The sequence below is a fragment of the Hippocampus zosterae genome, chromosome 12, assembly GCF_025434085.1.
Source record: "Hippocampus zosterae strain Florida chromosome 12, ASM2543408v3, whole genome shotgun sequence".
In the NCBI taxonomy this organism is placed as follows: domain Eukaryota; kingdom Metazoa; phylum Chordata; class Actinopteri; order Syngnathiformes; family Syngnathidae; genus Hippocampus; species Hippocampus zosterae.
This window is the reverse complement of record NC_067462.1, coordinates 4,568,021-4,590,257: the sequence shown is the minus strand read 5'-3', so window position 1 is coordinate 4,590,257 and position 22,237 is coordinate 4,568,021. Positions and strand designations below refer to the sequence as shown.

Here is a 22,237-nt window from a genome sequence, read left to right as displayed (position 1 = left end):
ACAGTACTGGTTGACTTTCCGAATATCACGCTTCAGTCGATGGAAAAATAAAGAGGGATGGGTTGTTTAAAGAGGCGAAAAACGCCGAACTCGGACGAATGAGTCTTCTTTTTCCCTCCCCAAACTGATGTTGGTGGCGGGTTGCAGCAAACTCGCATCCCAGTGATGACTCATGGATGTGGAAAAACGTCTCGAAAAACCACTGCGTTCATGGTAATATTTTCATCTATCTATCTATCTATCTATCTATCTATCTATCTATCTATCTATCTATCTATCTATCTATCTATCTATCTATCTATCTATCTATCTATCTATCTATCTATCTATCTATCTATCTATCTATCTATCTATCTATCTATCTATCTCAAGCTACAATATCTCAACTCAGCCTCACTTCTTCGTCTCTAACTCTATCTCAGCCTCTTTGTTTCTCTTTATCTCCACGTTATCTCTATCTCTATCTTTATATCAAATCACTCTACGCCTCTGCAGTGTCAGCGCTTTCTCTCAATCTTCGTTTCTCAATGTATTTTTACGTCAACCTATCACTATACAGCATCTCTTTCCATCTATCACTTTCTTTATGTCTCCATGCATGTCAGGAGTGTCATGCATTCAGGAGTGAACTGTTTGTTTCAACATTTATTTTTTTTAAAAAGGGGATCAACGTTTTTAAAAGTGAAGAAAATTTACAGTGTTGGTACTGTTGCAAAAAACAAAGTCAATGGGCATAATTTGCTTTCGCAGGCCACCTTTTTGCCCATGGACAAATTTTGCCCACAGGACTTGAATTTGACACACATGATCTATTTCCTCTATCGTCAGCTCTATCTCTAATAGTCTCCTCTCCAACCTTCGGTATATTTCTGTCCCTTCTGAAGTATCTATCCCTTTAACCCTCTATTGTAAAAAAAAATGTGTGTCTTATTGCAACATTCAAGCTGATATACTGTAATCAAGCATGACTTATTCTTTTTCTCCCCTGCAGTCCGGTAAATTTTGCCAAGCCGATGAGCTTAGTCATGGATGATCGTTTATCACAGCCTCATCTCCACAGCTCTGCGAAGAGGTAAGGCAGCGACAAGCATTCATCATTGTGCGATTTGTCATTCCTCTCACCAGTTGTCAAGGCCCTTTTTATTGATGACTAAATGAGAGCTGCTTAGGTGTGTCCCCGCAAACCCCTACTGAGACATCGTCAGCGGCGCGCGTACGCACAATGCAACCTTTGTCAGTAAAAGGTCGTTGACACGACTCGCATTCCTTCCGCAGAGCGCATCTAGGCAAAATCACAGTTGTTGTAGATGTTTTCAGCACTCTTTGAACAAGCCATTCCCTTGCACCACCACCCCCCATTTCCTGCTCTCCCAGTTTGAGTGAGAATTTGCCTTGACCATATGTTGAGGTCATGGGAAATATTTACCAGGCACGACACTCTTGCCTCCTCTATCGCCGCGATGAACCGGATGATCCTTTTTTTTTTCTCTCCCACCTCCTTGCACGTATAAATTATATGCTTGCTTGTATATCCGTAAACAAAATCCCAAATTGACATATGCGATGGTTTTTGCAGACGACACGATGGAATTTCCCATTAGTTCTGGTTCAGGGAGATGATGTCAGCCGCCAGTATTCCAGCAGTTGAAATCATTAAAAAAGGAGGAGTGAGTTTCCAGAGTTTGTTACTTGCTATTTTGGCAACTCCGAGATGTAGCAGCTTTTTTTTTTTTAATTGAAGGTGAGCGGAAGACTAGGAGGTTTTGACTGATGCAAACTTTCCGTTCCTAAGAATACAGAATCTTCCATTCTCATACTGTATGTCTCACACTGCGGAACCCTCGAAGAAACACAATCCATGCAGGGAGGGTAGTCCACACCCAATTTCTTTGGATTTAAAATTCCCCCCCTACACACACACACAGGAAATGAACTACATAATTAGTTCCAGGGTAATGGTCACCATAATTTTTTTTGAGGGTGTTTTTGTTTTGGAGGGGAGTCAATTTTTGACATATTATTGAAGTGGTTGTCATTGAAAGGCACAAAAAGCCAAAGAAATTTCCATTGACGCCATGTCAGCGTTCCGTCTTTTGAAACTAGCACAACACACACGGAAGAAGCAATCCTTTTACAAACCCTTCTGCACCGTCTCTGTTAATCTCTCAAGTCTTGTGATATCATGCACAACATCATACTCCCGCACCACCCCCCACCCCCCAAAAAAAATTGCAATTGTGTGTGAGTTTATTTGACCTTCGTGTTTTTACCGTTGACTGAAGCCATTTCTCAGATTGATTTCTTTGCACATTTCTATTCGCCGAGGCAGTTCAGATCGGTGCAAAGTGGCAGGGAACCAAAATCTGCGGTTTATTTAGAGAAGTTAGCCACCCTTTTCTATAAACGGGATGGCACATGTTCTGTGGTCTCCCAAGCCAATATTTTGTGGAGAGCCGTCACGTTAAGACTGCATGCGTCCTACCAAGTTGCTCTTCATTTATTGTCCAAATAGTGACCCCGGGCCAAAACCACCCGGTTGGCTCAGCTCCAGGCAACATTCATTGCTCGCACGTTCACGCTGATAAACGTTATGTAAGGGGGCAGTGGCAGGATGTGCATTGGATTGGAAAGATAGAAACTGTCAAGCCACGATTATCAGGGATCCTGTAGATTTGTACTTATAAATATGCTCCGATACCGGGACGCCAATATCAGTTTATCAGCCTGCCCATGTGTTGGAGCCATGTCACTTTGAGCACACTGCGGATTACACTCTGCTCCAGTGGCGACTTTTCAAGCTTCCAGAGCAAAGAGAAGAAAGCAGTGCTGTGATAATGCATTACTTCAGTTGTCCTTACGGCTCGTGTAAAATCGTACATTCCAGAAAATGGTCTCGCAAGACTCTTAGGAAAATATGTTAAAATGTTATCACATTACAAAGTGTTTTTGAAGTGGAATTTATTTAACGTCCAAGAAAAAGCTTGTGAAACGATTTTTCATCACAAGTTGATGTCGTGATTGCATTATCAAGTATCAAGGCTACTCAAATGTAAGTACCGGTACTTGTATTCGTACTCTGACTAGGGGAGAAAGAAAGTGGCACCGGCACATCCATGAGTAAATACTAGACAAAAACACCACAGCGCGCAACTGTGCTTAGTGCACCATCTGGAGCATTTCAGTCTCAATATTTATCTAGAAACATGCCCAAAACATAAATTTGAAAAAAATACGTCAAACTCACTAGAGCTGTTGATCATACTGGCCAACAGGGGAATTTTACAGTTCTCAAAATTCTAGGCTACAGAGATCCTTTTTTATTTTTATGTTTTAAATACCAACACCCATTCCCGTGATATGTCATGAAATATGATACCCAATGTCCCAGGTCAGCCCAGAAAGTCCCAAGACTTGTGAAAATAAAGCCAGAACAATAACATTAGATGAATAAATATTATAAAGAGATGAGGGAGACGCTTATTGACGGTTTAAACGTCCCACGAAGAGGCAAGGCATCAAAGGCGCGTATGCCGCGGAGCGAAAATGCAACAGGCTTGAATTTCATATATTTGCAAGTTCATTTTGGACTTAGCCAAAAAAGAATGGAGAGTTCAAAAATAAAGTGTTCATTGTGCAGGGGTGAATGGACAAGAGTCTACGGTGATAGTCTTGTAGTTGAGGTTTACTAGTTCAATATATACGTTTTCAAGTCAACGAATACCGTATTTTTTGCACTATACGGCGCTTTTGGAGTATAAGGCGCACCCTTAACGAATGGCCTATTTTAAAACCGTTTTCATATGTAGGGGGCACCGCACGATAAGGCGCATAGAATAGAAGCCATGAATAGTGACTGTGGTTGCGTTATACATCCACTAGATGGAGCTACGCTAAATACTGTACAATATAGCTTTATTTGTCGAGCGCTTTCACAACCGGCAGCAGCTGTATCAAAGCAATTTGCAAAGAACAATTAAAATACTGCGTCCAAGAAATCTGAATGTTGATCCATATATAAGGCGCATCGGATTATAAGGCGGAACTGTTGGCTTTTGAGAAAATTTAATGCTTTTTAGGTGCACCTTATAGTGCGGAAAATACGGTCATCATTTTATTAACGGCAGTTTTCAATCTCAATCAAAATGTGGATTCTTGGTTCCATAGTTTTCCAGCCCTACTTTCGATGTCAGTGGCAACCGTCATCCCTAAGAGACTGGTGGGCAAAGCTTGTGGGCATTCCTAGTGAAGAGATTCGTGCTTGTTTCGAGACGTGACAAAACTCTTCCGGACGATGAAAACGCAAAAACATGATCCCCAGGCGTCCTCCAAGAGAGAGAGAGAGAGAGAGAGAGAAAGGAAGCCTTGAGTCAGTGCTATTTTCCGTCAGACTATCTTTATTTACCGCCGGTTGGTAATTAGGTTTTCCTGTGTCTGTTTTGCACTCCTCGTTATCCGTGATGAGTTTCACCTGGTCTTGTCATGTGCCGCTAATCGGTTCCGTACCTGCCCTCGTGTTCTGCCCGCTGCGTCGCGTGCGCACTTGAACCTGGTTTTACGCTAGGTTGATTCCTAACGGCCTGTTCTCTTAATTTCAAAGTGGTTCTTGTCAAATTGCTTCTGCTAAGTGTATGATGATGATAGATTTTTCAGCCTCTGTGCTGCCGTGTCAACCGGATCAGCTCAGGATCTTCAGATTCAGTCGTGCTTGCTAGCGTAATTTGGAAGGATACACTAGCAATGGCAATTTTTTTTTTTTCAAATTTACCTTAGAGTACAATAGTACAGGAGAACCTCTGTGTTTGGACAAAATCAGGTCAGACACATTCGCCATAGAGGTTAAACTCATATTGTCTAAATCTGCCATATCAGAAATGTGCTTAAAACGTTCATAGCAACACGTCGTATTTCTTGTCATTCTTCTCTTCCAATCTGTTGACAACAATTGATTGCTAATCAGACTTGCAGTAAATGCAGCATGTCACAACGGTGCCGACTCTGAAATTTGATTGACGTTGACAAATGTATCTATGCTAGCGACAGGCGGAATAATTCCATGCTCTAATCAAGTGGTGCCCAAGTCCGCTCCTCGAGAGCCGCTACCCGACCTGTTTTAGATGTCGCCCTTCTCCAACACACCTGATTCAAAAGGCCCGAGTGACGGACCTGACCGCGCCTGCTCTAAGCAACGAACACGTACCGTTATGTTGAACACAAGTTTCTGACTGTCTGATTATTGTCATGCACAGCAACGTTTGGACCAGCGTTGCAACAGACCGTCGAACGGTAACGTTGACGCCAGCGGCAACACGCATGAGAGCCATTCGGGCTGGTCCCCTTATATTACATCACATTAAAGTCGGTGATCCAAAGTCACCGTGGCCATGTTCTCCTTTTTGTAAGCCAACGTGCAGTTGAGAAAATATATATATGTTTATTTTTTGCGGCTGTTAAAACCGTTGTTCCTGAAAGGCACATTTCGTTTTTTTTTCAGAGTACAGTAAGCGAAAAGGGGGGAGGGGGGTTTGTTTGATTCCGCCTCACAGGACTTAAACAGACAACAGGGAAATGAGCCAAAGGACCGAGAATAATGGGTCGCCTTTGTCGCCACGTTGGAGCCAGCGCGTTGACCGTAAATACCAAACAATATTTCTTTGCTTGCCGTGTGTAATCGCACGCATTATCAAGAGTTTTTTGGGGTTTTTTTTGCCCATGATCAAAATTTTTTGACCCGCCCCCGACCACAACCACTTATTCATGATGATGATTATTCTTCTCTCATAAATACGCATACTTTTTGCCCGTGATCCTTTCAACCCGCTGCGCAGATCGTTGTTGAGCGTTGGCACAAGTCCTACGTCTGGAACAAATCCCATCCAGGACGTGACAGTTAAATTCCTCCCACTCTCGGCCTGTGAAAAATGCAGCATGAATTAGCCCTTTGTGCGCCGCTAATAGAAACGTTCACTTATCTGCAATAACATTCCAGCATTCTACACAACGCGTGTCAGAATTTATTTGACCTTCATTATCAGTGTTTAGACACGATATTTATGCAGATAAACGCATCCACACATCAGGATCGGGATTGAGTTCCGTCTTGACCTGAAACCATTTGCCAAAGGAGTGAAATGCGCAACTCTGCCATTAAACGGGATATAAAACATTCAAGCTAGCATTTTTTGCTACACGGAAACGCGCTCAGTCCGAGCAGACTTGGCAGTTGTCTTTCGAATCTGAGATTCAACCGTTTTGTGATCGGACTTAATTGTCTTTGCATTCTAGGTGTGAAGCAAAATTATTATTTTTTAAATTCAAATGCTTACACGTACTTTTAAGCCCTGACCTTGCGCCATCGGCAAAGAGAAAAAAGGCGTCTTGAAACCTGTTGCAAGAAAGTCTGCATTGTATAATGAAAAAAAAAAAAGCAATCACACTACGTGCCTTTTCTGCAAGCCAACTGTCAAAAAGCTCAACTGTGTCCAAATCTCCAGTCGCTAAAATGATAATGCAATCGCAGTCTTTTCTGTGCGCTTGTTGGTCAAACGTGTTTCATGTGTAAGGTGCATGACAACACAGAAAACCCGATTCCTATGTTCAACTTTTGGCCGTTCCAACACGTAAATGTCCTCGTCATTGCTTTGTTTCCAAAAAACAACAACAACAACAACAAAACTCAGTGCGGTCATTCTGTCCTTTTAGCTATTGCATTATTAGCCCACGAGCCCTTGATTGAAACCATGAGCCGACTTGATGACGTACTCCGAAGTTGGTCTCAATGTGGACGTTTCGTTCATTCATCTGGGAACAAAAAAAAAACACCCAAGTGGATTCAATAAACAATTGACTCAGGAAGTTGTTCTAGAGTTCCTTGCCCCCCCTCAATAATCTCCTTCCGTCCTACACAATTTATGAAGGAATGGCCTTTCCAGACCTCTTTTTAAAAAAACGCCTGTGTTTACTGTGAATGACCTCTCACCAAATTACCAGCTGCAGCTCATGGCTCCGCTGTGTTGTGTCTTTCCTCGGGGATCAAGCACCCTCCTTGCCAGTCGCTGTGTGTGTGAGCGACTTTTAAGCTCCGCCCCTTTGACTCACTCCCACACTCCAACGTTACCCTCTCAACACTCCTTTCATTTGATGGCATTGTGATATTTGAGAATCACATTTGGAAATGGCGTCATATTTTTTTGTTTTTGTTTTTGTCATCCGTGCAACGTGGGAGTAACAAGGAAGTCTCGAGTCCTTAACCCCCCACCCCCCTCCTCCCCAGTGTGCCAAAAATAAATAAATGTAAAAATCCCAAATGACTGCTTTTCAGGGCTCAAACAGATATCCCGTCGTGTCAGATGCACTTTGAACGATCCATTTGGCTTTTATTTCCTATTTAAAATAGGACTGTCGCAATAACCCCCCCCCTCCCCAGCCCCCCAGTTATGCCTGCAGATATGAGCGTGCATACCAATGTCCTCCTCTTGCTGTGCTCACGGACAACTTAATCCATCTTTAATCCAAATTGAATTATCTTAACCCCACTCTGTTGCGCCTCACGCGTTGACACCGCCCCCCCCACACACAATTCCTCAGAAACACACATGGTCATCTGTCAAAAGTTCATCCTCAAGTCGTCATTACAAGATAAAATTTTCACTCTGCCTGACCCTTGCTTGTCATTGAATAGTAGTGACAAACGAAGGCTGATGATGATGCCTTAAAAAAAAAGCGGAATCCAAAATTACTTAAGAGAGGCACCAACTGTCAAAAGTGAATATGCATTATTATTGCATTGCGTCAAAGCGCCACTTTTGTATAAACAAACCTCCTCGTCTCACTTCGGCTTAATTCCTTGGCACCAAAATTCCATAAGATGGCGCCCAAGCAACAAAAGTCTAAAACAAAAACATGTCCTTTTTAAACATGTGACTGGAGTGTTCCTTTAACCTGCCGCGCATGTTTTCGGAATGTGGGAGGAAACCGGAGTACCCGTAGAAAACCCACGGGCAAAACATGCAAACTCCACACAGGAAGGCCGGAGCCGGAATCGAACCCGGTTCGACAGTATCTGTCTGGTAAAAAAAAGTGATCTCAAACATCCCTCGTGGTGAGCTAGCCGCAGCTTTTAGAAAACTTGTACCTCGTAAGCGTTTGTTTTTGAGTGTATTAAGATGGTAATTGCACATCTGTGGACATTTTTGTGCCACTCTTTGCTATACAGACAAGCCCTCAACATGATTTAGGAGTGAGTCACTATTCAGAGGTAAGGTGTGTCTCTTAAAAAAAAAAAGGGGGGGCTTTTCTCTGTGAAAACGAAATGCCAAACGAAGCCCGATTCAATTAAAATGAAGAGTGGCGGCGTTTTCCAAGTTTCTTTGAAACCTTCAGTCCCCTTTGCTCTGTTAACCCAGTAATCTCTGACCTGATTAGGTCAGTATTGATTAGAAAAGAGTGGAATGCTCAAATTAACGTAGTATTTATCCAGAGCCACGTGCTTGGAATGTACAGTGCTCCCCGTGGCCCCGCCCACAGGTTCATGTCTGCACAAAGCTGCTTACACCTTTCTTGTCGTGACCGCGGGGGAGTGCTCTCAAACATACATGCGCCGAAGCTTTTTCCCCAAGCCCGCCGAGCAGGATTTAGGCGGAGGAGACGTGTTGGTGATAGCGCTCGCAGCTCAAGCGTGGCATTAAAGGTGTGGGCCTTTCCATGCTCCTCCGCTCGATAGCCTTCAGTCCATCTGACAGCTCGCGGGAGATAAGCGACATCATGGAGGTTATCCGAGCAGAGACGGCGTGAAGGTAAGAGAGGAGTCAAACGTTGGCAAAGTGTGTGTGTGTGTGTGGGGGGGGGGGGGGGGGGGGTCACGCAATCTTTCCTCAAGTTGCAGAAGAGGTTGAAGTTTGTTTTGGCTATTGAGCGGAGAGACTGACGTGTTGGAGCTTGTGCAGTGTCGTTGAACAACTGTTTGGGAAAGAAAATGCTGCGTCAGGGTGTAGGAGATGAGTGGAAAATGCCAAGTTTTGTTTTTTTTAATTTATTATCTCTTAATTCTTGTTTATTTTTACGTAAATTTACTCTGACTGGGTTTGTGCCAGCTGGAACCAAATGTTTGGAATGTGAGGAGTTTGCCTTTCTGCCCTCCAAAAAACTCCTTATCTAATTGAGGCTTTCATGTAAACTATGTATATCTTACACACATTAATCTTATTTGTAAATGATTTTAGAATTTTAAGTACCAGTACAAACTTGAATTCTATTAACACAGGCAATGTCATCGGAACTGAGCATTATTATTATTATTTTTTTCCCGTATCAGCATTTTTCTGATACGACTCTTGTATACTTTGGCGTGGTCGGCGAGAACGTTTTTTTTCATGCTGTTTGCACGACTGAAGCGCAGCAGATCCGTGAATGATGAAAGCGTCAAGGCGACACAGGCGTTCTACTTCCTGGTCTGTAGTCGAGTATTTTTGTAACCGACTTGCTCGCGAGCATGGGGAGCCCTTGTCAAGGAGGCATCTGCGCTGCCAAATTGTGACATGTCTTGGCTGCTTCAAAAAAAACAAACAAACCGAGCATAAGACCGGTCACGCCCTCTTCTTGGTGGCTGCCACCTGCTGAAGGTGCCGCGGGAAATGTCACTGTACACTCGGCAGCCAGCCAATCGCAGGTTACATACGCCACAAACTGCCATTCATGCACATTTTTCACACCTTTTGATTAAATTGTTGCTTAAGGAAGACCGTCCGGAGCCCGTATTCAAACCCCCAACCTCAGAACTGGTGGGGCGGAGGGCACTAAACCCTCAACAAATAATTCTAAAGCCAAATGTCAAATAAACAACAGAGGCCATGAAATCAGGACTTTGTACAAGGCTGATGTTTCTCGAGCGGAAATATTTGCGTTGTTTTGCTACTGTCTCTTCTCTTTTCAATTTCCTGGCATTCGTTCTTGATATTTAGCGATTCCTCACCTCCTCTTCTTGGTGCTCCCCGACTACTCGTCACTTTTCTGACGTTTTTGTTGCCAAGCGGAAATGTAACCATATTAGTGAAGTTGAACCACAACATTAAAATTAGATTCACATTTATTTGGCAGATGTACTTTTATTTTTTCATTTAAACACCATTTTTTTTTTAGGTTGAAAACATTTCATTACAAAAAAAAAACAAAATGGTTGCACTATGTTGACATCTTGCGTGATGTGATGCATGAAAATGTCTCGACTGCATTAGTTGAATTGAAGTGTTGATGCAGCTCCGTTTAAAACGTTTGGCACAGTAGTCCATGTGTGAGCCTTTTTTTTTAAGGCCTATGAGCTGTATATTTTGTTTTTCATTGTTAACATAAGCGGTACTGAAAATAAATTCTGCATTGGTCTTTTTCATTGGTCCTGTTTGGTCAACACCACATGTACACATACAAAGAACAAGCAAGTGGAGCGCTTTGCTGTTTGCTAAGTGAAATAATTTCACGTCATCCTTTTATTGAGACACGGTTAGAGACTGTTGCACTCCAGGATATTTAGTTGACTCGTTAAACTTATGATGAAGAAACCTTAAGCCTACACCTTGTACATTTGCACAAGGCCCGGTTTTCCTACTTCACGCCTGTTCAACTTTGCTGCTGATACTTTGTGCGCTAACAACCGCTAACTTATGTCATTGCTGCAGTTGTGAGAGGCACGCGCTTCACCCGGATCGGGTTGTGTCTGTTGCCCTAAAGCACCGTGAAAGACTTTCTTTCATTAGGTTGAAAAATATTGTTTCTGGGGGCGCCCTTGTAAATCACTCGAAGATCATACCATGTGCTCAGCTCTAGACCCCGTAACTTTGCCTTATATGAACATCAGCTAGCTTAATGCTAACATACAATGCAAAATGCAGCCAGTGAAACTTAATCTTCACATTTTTAATCTTCTGTGACAAACAAATCTTACTGCAGTTTATCGCACAGTGTGGTGGAAAAATGCATTACAAAAAATGAGGTCCCTCAAAATCTTCTGAGGTTCATGGATGACATTCTGTATGACGGAATATCGGACTCTGACATTGGAATGACTTGTATATTATACGAGTTCCCACCGTAACTGAGAATACGGTTTTGGGCTATCCTATCCTCTTTTTCTGTGCATAACATGCCGACGACTCCTTAAAGGAACATTTGTAGAAATTAGTCGAAGTATTCACTGGGATTAATCGATAAGAGATTGGTTGCCACAATAGCATATCTGCATCCATTGATTCAGTAATTTCATGGAAATGATTGTATTTACAGACTGTTGACCCCCATAGCAAGGCGAATAATCCCTTTCTAGACATGCCTCTGCACAGCCTGTGACCTCGCATTGCTCAGATTCCACCGTACCCCCACATGAGACTTGAGTGGTTTATAATTCAGGACAAAAAAACTGGTTCATCTCAGGGACTTACTACATGCTCGGCTTGTCCACATTGCTACTGCTGGGGACATGAGAGGATACTGTAAGGATATTAAATTGTCTATTTTATTCGGGAATAATACAGCTATATATTTTTAAATACAGTAACTAGAAATGGTAATTGATTCACGTAAATTGTCAGTGCTTTTGGTGACCCGAACTGTTTGGAAAGACATTAAATAAGGTTCAACGCAGCTTTGCACCGCTATCACTTGAGGAGATTACTTCTTTTATGGTTAATAAAAGATTTTACAATGGCATCAGTTCGAGGGTGGAACATGTCATTCTTTCTATGCTGTTTTTTCTATTTTTTCCCCCACCAGCCTTAATTTTATTAAGTGAATGTAAATGAGGAGACGCTAGCATAGCAATTTGGGAGGAAATACTGTACTATACATTCCCACCGTCACAAATCGCCCACAGCTTTACTATTTAAACGACATATTACCAATATCAACTGCTTCAATTGTCACGGGGAATTTTAAAAAAATATAACGTTTTTTTTTCGAGTTGGACGTCACGCATCATTCCTCCTCGTATCAAAATTACGAAAGTGTGCGTGTGCTCGCGCGCGTGTGTGTGTGTGAGACGGCGTATGTATGGTTTGAAAGCGAACTTCTCCTTTTTTCTTTTTTCCCCATTTTTAACCTTTCCCTCGTTGTAGCAAATACTGCTCACGTGGAAAGGTTTGAAATTTCCCGTGTCTATATGTCTTGTCACTTGCCTTCGAGGACTTTATTCAAACCGTTTCCCTTATGCCACCTTCAGATGGACTTGTGTCTGTCCGTCTTTCTAAACGCTGCAGCAGTGTGCCCATGTGGTTCGCATGTCTGCCTCACAGTTCTTGTGCTTTGAGTTTGAATTGCGGCTGCTCAGGCTTCCTTCCGCATTCCTAAACCATGCTTTCAGACCACCCAGAAGACATAGAAGACCAGGCAAATATATATAAATGTATATTTGTATTGATGTTTTTAAAAAAACATATTAGGTATTGGTTGCTGGAGCCAGCTGACTCCGGGTGAAAGGCAGGTTGTACTTGGATTATGCTACCACTTTTTTTTAAACAAGTAACTAGTGTCATGTTTACGGAAAAAAAATAAAAAATGAAGTAACCCTCCTAACCCTGCTCTTAATCTGTTATGTATGGCCATTTACAGCCATGCCGTAGGGCTTAATGAGTAAAAACAGTACGCCCTGGTATGTCCTCTTGATATCTTGTGACTACTTTTCCACGTTAACCTCAATGGTCTGTCTTGTGACAAGCCACAGCCAGCCTCGAGGGGAACCAATTCAATCTGATTGGCATCTAAGATTGGGAATCATGATTCTTTTATTTTCCCCCAAATATGTTGTATTGTCGGTTGCCTTAAAGCGATTATCAAAATACTTTGCTAATTCAAAAACTATAACTAAATATCACATTTTTTTTTTGTTCAACAACAGGGTGTCGACCAAAAGCAAAGCCCCATCCCCGCCGGGACTGAAGAATTTGGATTCCTGTGATTTCTCGCAGTGGTATCCAGGAAACGCTCCTTTCACCATGGACCACAAGGAGAAGCTGGTCGACCAAGATCTCTCTTTAGTGGTTGTTTTGCCAGATGGTGTGGAAAAGATGACCACAGTACACGGGAGGTAAATGCATCAGCATTGCGCGTAAAAATATTGACAAACATGACACACTCACTGGACTACTTGCCAAATGGTCTTGAAATGCAATTTTCAACCATCAGCTCTTTATGTACGGTAATGGCAAATCATTGACTCAGTTGATCGGGGGTTGTTTTTCTTTTTTTTTTTAAATCATTGTCTGACGCAAGATGGCCGATGTTTCTATTGTCAAATTTAGACTGAGCATCTCCCAACAGTGAGCTAACACCATGAGTGTGTCACTCCACTTTTAGTGTTCACATAGCAACATCTCTACATTGACTTTCCCTGCACAGTTTCACTCGCTCTCTCACTTGGCCTCTCGAGAAACATCACACCAATCCCGATAGAAAGGATTACCCATCAAATGCTTTGTCTTAACTTCTCTTCTCTAAAAGCTGCTCTTAGCACCCTTACGGCAGTTTAGGGGATTTACCTTGTGGATTACATTCAAAGGCATTGTGTTCCAATGCGATGCGACCGTAAACGTCGACGTAAACTGTGGACACCTGGCGAGTGCACCCGACTCGACGCTAAATGGTTTTGATGCTCCAATTTTATTCATTCATTCATCTTCCTAACCGCTTGATCCTCACTAGGGTCGCGGGGGGTGCTGGAGCCTATCCCAGCTGTCTCCGGGCAGTAGGAGGGGGACACCCTGAATCGGTTGCCAACCAATCGCAGGGCACACAGAGACGAACAACCATTCGCACTCACACTCACACCTAGGGACAATTTAGAGTGTTCAATCAGCCTGCCATGCATATTTTTGGAATGTGGGAGGAAACCGGAGCACCCGGAGAAAACCCACGCAGGCCCAGGGAGAACATGCAAACTCCACACAGGGAGGCCGGAGCTGGAATCGAACCCGGTACCTCCGCACTGTGAGGCCGAAGTGCTAACCACTGGACTACCGGGCCGCCGCTCCAATTTTAATATAGTGTAATTTTTTTTTCATTGAACCACAAAAACATGGCACAATTGTCATGGAAGAAGCAGACAAAGATAAAATATGTGGTCGGGGAGGAAAGAGTGCGGCTATTTTGATCCATTGGCTCATTCACTGGCTGCACCTGTGCCACAAGAAAATATAAAAGTAACGTCGCCCTGCTGGAGGGTTCAGTCGGATTCCACCGTGTCGCTCAGTGTGCAGTGGGCCTTCACAGTACAAGATTGACCGCTCCCAGAACACCGCACACTTGCTTCGGTCCCGGAGCTTTGCATGTTCTAACTGGTATAAGGAGGTTCCACCGCTCCTCTTTCCCGCCGGCCATGCAAATATTGTGTCGTGTGTCTTTCAGCAAGCCTCTAATGGATCTGTTAGTGACTCTCTGCGCGAGGTATCGCCTCAACCCGTCAAGTTACACCTTGGAACTGATCACCGCCGGCCGGCACAACGTCAAACTCAAGCCCAGCGCTCTCATCGGAACCTTGCACGCGGAGAAGATCTTACTCAAACCTAAAGGCGACGATAAAAATAAGAAGACGGGTCCTCAAAAGCCTGAGGTGCATCTCGGCCATCCCGAAAAAGGGCGGCGCACATATTTGCTGCTTTTGTGTTGCCTGAATCCGTTTAATCAAATATTCGGTTCCCCAGGCCACGGTCCGGATGGTGATAAACTACAAGAAGACCCAGAAAGCTATTTTAAGAGTCAATCCTCAGATCCCGCTGACTGAACTCTTACCCGCAATCTGTGAGAAATGTGAATTTGCAGAGGAGACAACAATTTTGTTGAGAGATGTGCAATCGCTGGCCCCTTTGGACTTGTCGTGCTCCCTAAACGATTATGCAATCCGGGAGGTTTACGCAAGAGATACGAGAGGTAAACTCGTGTACTTTGCTTCATATTTTGTCAGGACTTTGGGGGATTTGTCATACATTTACCCCGATTCACTTGCAGGACACGTCGACTCTCCTGCGTGTCCAGCTTCACCCACACATGCAGGTAGGGGGGGGGGAAGGTGGGGGGCAATCTGTTTTCATCATTTTCTCATATTTTTTTTTTCCGCTCTACTTGAAACTCCTCCACCTCACAAATGTCTTTTTTTTCCAGTTGCAGTGACACCTGGTAAAGATAAAAATCAGAAAGAAAAAGAAAACAAGGGCCTCTTCAGCAAGTTTAGAAAGAGCAAGAAAACATCCGAGCAGGTATGTTTATACACCCGTACGTATTCCGTACACTCGGTGGCTTCTTCGTGGGCCAGTCGAAGGGCTTTTACGAAAGATACCGCTCATTTGGTGGAATTTTTAGGGTGGTATGAGTTAAACCAGATGTTCCAACGTTACCGCTTGCAGTTAACTGGCGCTTATTTATTTTGGGCTTTTTAAAATGGGCCACTGGTGTGACTGCGAAGTGCACGAGGTTACAATTCGACTGTATCAGTCGGTAAATGTAAATATTCAGAAGGAGTTTTGTTGACTAAGCTTTTCCATTGGCGGACCACGCGCCGTGCGCTTGTGGGAGCAGAGGTCTTATCATGTCCTGATTGGATGTTTGCTTTTTAAAGGCCACCACAGTCAGTGCGCCGGCTTCTCCGGTGCTCGTGAGCAAACCTCGACCGCTCAGCATGGCCTTGCCCCGCTCCAGCTCACCTCCGCTTATGTCGCCGACGTCACCTGTCGGTGATGCGCCCAAGAAGAGACGGGCGCCTCCGCCCCCCATCGTCGTGTCTCAAAGTTGCCACGCGGACCTCGGCACTCGCCAGAGGTTCTACTCTGAGCCTACGGCAACATCAGGGGACTGTGAGGTCAGTCAGATAATTTTGTTGTGGTTTGTAAACAATTGTTGACGTGATGCTAAACGCTATTGCCTGACCTGAACTAAAACATCAAATGTTGAAGTGATCATTCAGGCAATTTTGCTTTTTTTTGGGGGGGGGGGGCAAATAACATGTAAAGGTTTGTTTTGTTTGGTGCCATAATAGAAAGCATTATCAACAATTGTAGTTCCCCCCGCAATGTGTTATAGGTTTCCGGGTTAAGTTGCGGCTCCTCAGCAGAATCGTCGTTGAAGAGAACCAAACGCAAGGCGCCACAACCCCCAACGTCACCAAGTGGTGCCTCCCCAGAAACGGTTCCTCCTCAAGAAAATATGCCAGGTTTGTATTTGTTGCATCCTTATACGTCTCAATAACGTAATGAGAGTTTGGTCTTTTGGTGCCCATTCTCCCAAATTTGCCTTCAGCCTGCTTACTTAGCTTCTTTTATGCGCCTCTCGCGCCCCCTGGTGGACGATATTCACCACTTCAGAGTGTGAGACGTTTGACCTTTCAATTGGATTTAATGAGTGAATTTAATCGCAATTCTTGAGCCTCTTTGTTGCAAAATGTCCCTGTTGTGTGGTTCACCTTTGAGTATATTGATTAACCAAGTCAACTTAGGTCATCTGTTAGGCCACTGATTGACAATTGAACGGAAATCTAGTAGGTTAAATATTAAAAGCGACTTCAATGAAGATGAAATAAATCAGGAATTTTTGGAAGGCAATTTTTGTCCTTGGATTTCAAAGGACCCCAAGTTTTCAAACCGTGTGTATTTATCCATGCGGTGCGGTGGAATTGTCTGCCTTTGGAGTTACTTTCCGGTAATTGTCCACACGCATTTTACCCTTATTGTATCATCCTGTGAGGGAAGTTCCACCCAGGAGTGGACACAAAACAATAGAAAACAACAATAAGCCTATTTCAGCCTGGGTCTTTTGAAATAAACTTGGTGTGTTTACATCGGGGGGGGGGGGGGGGGGGGGGCGCCGTCGCCGTCGCCACCCTGTATTACCGGTAACTGAGAGGAAGTTTGATCTCGGTGAGGATCACTGCGCCGAAATGACATTCCTCAACATGTCCTCATGTCTCCTCCGCTGATGTTTGAGTTGCATTGTCTTGTGCTCAACTTCACATGCTTGTTTGGGCATACTCTGCTTTTGTTCGACTTGTCCTGGAATGACCTCCGCGCTTGTGATCTTTCCTTATCACCCACAGTTAGCAATATACGGTCGGAAAGCAACGGATGTCAATAGGATAGGAGTCATCGCTTGTGAACATACCAGTCGTAAATTGCACAAATTCAAGAAAATTGGCCGAATGATAACGTTGGTATTTATTCGCTGAAGCAAGTTCACATCTTCAGTATCTGCTTTCACAGAATCTGTCGGAACTAAAACGCTGGAGGAGATCATGGAGGAGACGTCAGCTGCTGCCAGCGAGATCCAAAGAGAAGACGCCAGTGGCGGCTCGATTTCCGACAAAGGCTGCGGGGTCGATCCGTCTCGTGATCTGTCCTCAGATGGCAAGTACGAACTCTTAAGATTTTTCAAAGCCAAACAGTTTTATCAATCGTGATTGGGATTACTTTTAATGTCCGAAAATATGCTTGATTCTGACAGTCGGTCACAGAGCACCACGAGTGATTCGGCGATTCAGACTGTTGAAAAGACGCCAGCCGGCCCGGACTCATCTCAACTGGCTGGTATGGCTTTCGCGTGCCGAAATGACCTCTTTGGATTTTTCTTGTAAATGGAATCGTGTCTGCTGTTTTATTTGATTTTATTTTGTCATTAAATTGCAGATTTCTAACGTATTAGCTGACAAGTCAGTGTTCAAGCATTCAAACTTTTTTTTTTTAGAAGATGACATGCAATTTACAACCGAGGCAAGAGAACCAATAGTGAACAGGGAATACATTGCAAAATGCAATCAATTTCAAAAACAATTGAGAGGTTTCTGCAATCCGTCTCACACGCTTCTGTTTTACACAGTGAGCGTCTCATGTCAAGTTGAAAGTGAACTTGAGGCGCCTGCAAGCCAGAGGGAAAAAGTTGACAGCGGGAGTGTGACAAGTGAACTCGAGGCTTGCCAGAAAAATGAGGACCGGTGCCTGCCTGCTTCTGTTCGGGAACACATCAGCGCCGCTGAGGAGGAGTCACATGTTCTCGGCGCGTCCCATCCCGCCGCAGACGACGCTCAGGTGCATACCCGTTTCCCACCTCTCCCTGAGCCGCCGGGGCAACAACAGGAACGCACAGATCAAGCTCCGCCCTCTGCCAAGGAGCCCGATTTCGAATCGTCGGACGACGACAAGAAAAATATCGCCACGTCGGCGGGTGAGCCGTTGCACGGTGACCTCGGATGCGCCCCAGAGACGTGCCAAACTCCGACGCCGCCCGTATCCCCGAAGGCCGCGCCCGACGCCGCCTCGCACCCCGAGCTGAAGCCGAAGCCTTCCAACGAGTTAACCAGGGACTACATCCCCAAGGTGGGGATGACGACGTACACCGTCGTGCCTCCGAAATCCAACGAGAAGCTGAGGTATTTCGAAGTGGCACTGACACTGGAGACGGCGCCCGTTGCCGCGGAAGACGTTAGCGAGCGCTCAAATGCACCCAGGGACCGAATACCGAGCAGCACTACTACTACTACTACCGCCACCAGCGCACTAAACACTGTCAACGGATGCCTCGCTGAAGCCACTCACGCCTCATCACCGAGCAGCTCGCCGAAAGCAGATGACGCTCTCCGCTCCTCTCAAGCAGGTTCCCCAGGAGAGGTCAAGGCGACGAAAATTCCGCCCGCAACGAAACCAAAGCCGGGCTCTTTCCGCTTGTCAAAGCACAAAAAGGCTCCTGGGTATTATGTAACCTCGGCAGCAGAGAAGAGCCCAGGTGCCAGTTCATCTCCTGGCCACATGGGGGATCAAGTAGACCGAGCACTGTCGCCGCCGCTTCTGCCGCCGCCTCCGCCGCCTCCCGTACATGGCGACACTGAAGCGACCGCCATACAAGCGACGCGTGTGACAAGGCAGAGCAGCCTGCCGGCCAAAGAGCCGAGCTTGGGGCTAAGCTTGGAGAAGCTGAAGAGCTTTGCGGCCCCCAGGCCTTATTCCCCCTCCACGCCGTCCCGCTTCGCCCAGGCCGTGTCCTCGGCCGTGAAGCGGAGCCATTCGCTGTCGCTTCGGCCCAGACCGGACAGCTCTCCAGTCACACCCTCTTGTCCTGCTGCTAATCGCTACTCGGTCATCGAGCCAAATGCGGGGAAAGAGTTCAAGGTGAGTTACGGTCACATCGCATAGCATTCACACGTTTGCCGATATAAAATCACCGCGGCACTTTCTGAGCTGCTCCTGCAGTTCTTGCATATTCACGATTCAAAGATGGCATATTGACTGATTTTTTTTTTTTTTGTTACTCTCATTAAAAGTAGCATTGTTGCCCTGAGAGCCCCGTGAGCCAACCCTTTTTGTGCCGTATGGTGGCAGTGAACTCGGCTCAAGCAGTTTATCAGGTCCTGAAAAATTCTCTTTAAGAAGAAAAAAAGAAACCATACTGTCTTGCTTCAGTCCGTTTAGCGTAAAGATAACACGGCTGAAGAATAGCACAGGTGTCATCAGGCATATATTCTTTATCCTTTGCAAAGAACAAATCTACCGTACTGCACCACACTGAGGAGCCAAGACTCTAATGTCTATCCATCCGTATGTTTGTCTTACGGCCCCAAGGATCATCATGAGAATAAAGTCATCATTTTAATAATTGGGTATTTTTATTTTGACTCCAATATTAAGGCAACAGTCTGAGGGCAGCAGCTCGTGTATTGTAATATGAAATATTTATATAGTGTTGTAAAAGCAGTTCTAACAAACGGGGGCGTTCTTTTTTTTTTTTTTTTTTTCCCCCCCGGCAACAGGCATTGGCATCAAAATCCATTTTTTTCCCTCTCTTACCACAGGTTGATGAGGTGATGAGTGAAAAAGGAGTCGAAGGGCAACTAACGTCGCCGAGTGAGCTGCTGCGGACAGACGGAATGACAGAGTCCCCCATAGCGGTGCCTTATGACAAAATCTGATCTACTGTAAGGAACGTTTTCATTTCCGCGGGACGTACTGTAAATGTTTGCACATGACATTTCTCAATTCCAATTCTTTTTCTTTCAGGAGAGGAACATCCTGTTTTTTTTTTTTTGTTTTTTTTTCCCAGAAACCTTTTCGACACAAGAGCCAAACGGTCTTTTTGTCTCGGCCTCTTTTGATTGGCAGTGTATATCGATTTAATGTATGAATTGCTGTATTTTGCTTTATATTTGCTCACATTTTAATAACGGCCTTCGGTTGACTTGCATAATTTAATACACGTATCTCTTTATTTTGTGCCATGTGCTGTCTTGCATTAAAATGCATTACTGTTTTTGCCTGGACCGATACGTGAATAAGAAGCGATGCTATAAATTATAAAGACGGTTTTCAGAGTTGCAAGAATGTCGTTGTATGACGGTTTATGTTGAATAAGTACCTACATATTGATTTAGGATTTTGGGAATGGCCGGGTTTGACTTGTGGTACTCAATGCCCCTCGTTTGCGTTGTTGATATTTAATATGTGTTTTCATATGTTGATGTGAATAAACCTGAACTACGCACGTCGCTGTAGTCAACCAGTGTTGTAAGCAATAAAGCTTCTATCATTTCAACAGCTCCCATGGAAGTCCTTGATGCGTGTGTACAAGGCGACAGGTTTTTCCTGCACGAATTGCTGAAATCGGACACTGCAAACAATCGAGTGTACACTCGGCAAGGCGGGTGACACATTTCACGTCGCGCCCAAAGCACCCGACGGTCTCTCGCCACCACCGAGGAGGCCATGTGAACATTTGGACTTCCATGGGAAGCACCGCTTATGAGGATCAAGGTATGTGAACTTTTTTGGGGGGGGGGGGGGGGGATATTGCAGGTCAACCCAGTGCAGCACGTTATGTGCGAAGAGCCATAAATATTTAAAGCTAAAAGTACACGTCACGCACTGCTTAAGGTTTATTGACTTTTCAATACAGACCCGATTAATCATTAGACACCACAACCCTAAATCGACGCGCTGCCTTCTTCAAAACGTTCTTTTGCTATGGAACGGTCTTTAATTCATATCAAAAGTCATCATGACCCCTACCACCACCGCATTCACACACAAACAAGTCGACTGCTGAGCTGGTTCTTTTTCTACGACCGCATACCTGCCACACTCTTAAGTATACGGTAGTTGGAAAGGCCAATGTGGATCCTTATGCAAAGTCCGGTAATCGAAGGGGGTTACCGTGCAGTAGTTTACGCAGTGCGCCGGAGTCGGTGCACACCTGCCAACATTGAAAGTGCCTCTGACAAATCAAGTTCGGATGTTCTAGAATGCGTTCAATGACATTTTTTGCTTTCGAGCAGAAGCACTGAGGTGTTTGTTTTTGTTTTTTTGACGGCTCTTTCGAACCGCTTTTGCCATGGCGCCAGTTTCCTTCCAGCTGAAGAATGCTCAATGTCACTGGTTCATTCGGAACACGGATCTACCCCAATGATAAAAATGTGAGCTGGGGAGGGGGGGGCGGTTGTACTTGTCAAAGACTTTTATAAATTCAATCGAGCTATACAGGTAATGAGTCACATAAATTAAAAATGTTTTCATACCACAAAAATCTGAACAGGGGCGTCGTTCCTTAGCACCCTGACAACCACAAGATGGCGCCAAAACAAAGCGTTTTATTGCTTGAACCTGTGCACAAAACAGCAAGTAGGTGCATTTCATCTGATCTGCCAACATGTGAATTTTCAAATTCAGCAATATATTGGTGAAGCGGGGGGGGGGGCGGTTCATTGTGTTATGATTAAAAAAAAAAGTCAAACTTTTGAACATTTTATTTTACTCCTATATTTTTAATGTTGCAGTTGCAGTGACTCAATTCATCAATTATATGACGGAATAAATGAATAACTACAATTCACCACTTGAATGAATGAAAAAAAAAATCAAATCCCTGCTCGTCGATCCGCATTAAATTGGCTAGTCAGTGCCATTAAAATGAACTTTGTGAAATATTTACAATAATAATAATGTTACATTTTGAAAGCGCTTTTCATCATACTCAGACACAAGGTAGCCACTCTCACGGTGCCATCTTGAAGTCATAATAACAAAATAATAAAACGCAACACTTAAGACACAGTCATTCAATCTTAACCACTTTTCTGCCTACTCTTTGTTGTTTGAAGCAGTTATCGACGAAAGAGGAGCGAATCAAAGTGTCCTTTCACCAGTGGATCGAGGACATGCTGAAAATGTGCAAATGTGTAAAAAGTCCCTCAAATTAAAAAAAAAAAAAAGTTCATTTCACCGCTTGCTTTGTCACA

General features: G+C 44.3%; 1 protein-coding gene across 4 annotated transcripts; it reads left to right on the top strand.

Annotated features, from left to right (window-relative positions):
* The first annotated feature begins 1 nt into the window (after window position 1).
* On the top strand, window positions 2-22,237 carry cobll1b (cordon-bleu WH2 repeat protein-like 1b). Of its 4 annotated transcripts, none has more exons than XR_007965521.1 (15): window positions 2-213; window positions 992-1,072; window positions 12,878-13,066; window positions 14,383-14,587; window positions 14,679-14,904; window positions 14,983-15,027; window positions 15,136-15,230; window positions 15,590-15,829; window positions 16,051-16,180; window positions 17,223-17,370; window positions 17,464-17,546; window positions 17,836-19,121; window positions 19,802-19,924; window positions 20,542-20,756; window positions 22,103-22,237. XR_007965521.1 is itself a non-coding variant. In XM_052082783.1 (14 exons), the coding sequence occupies exons 1-13, from the start codon at window positions 173-175 to the stop codon at window positions 19,916-19,918; spliced, it is 2,886 nt and encodes a 961-aa protein (XP_051938743.1). In that variant the 5' UTR covers window positions 2-172; the 3' UTR covers window positions 19,919-19,924; window positions 20,007-20,538. The 4 variants fall into 4 exon arrangements, 2 of the variants coding, with proteins under 2 accessions (XP_051938743.1, XP_051938744.1); XR_007965523.1 differs by having other exon boundaries at window positions 22,100-22,237; XM_052082783.1 differs by lacking the exons at window positions 20,542-20,756; window positions 22,103-22,237 and adding an exon at window positions 20,007-20,538.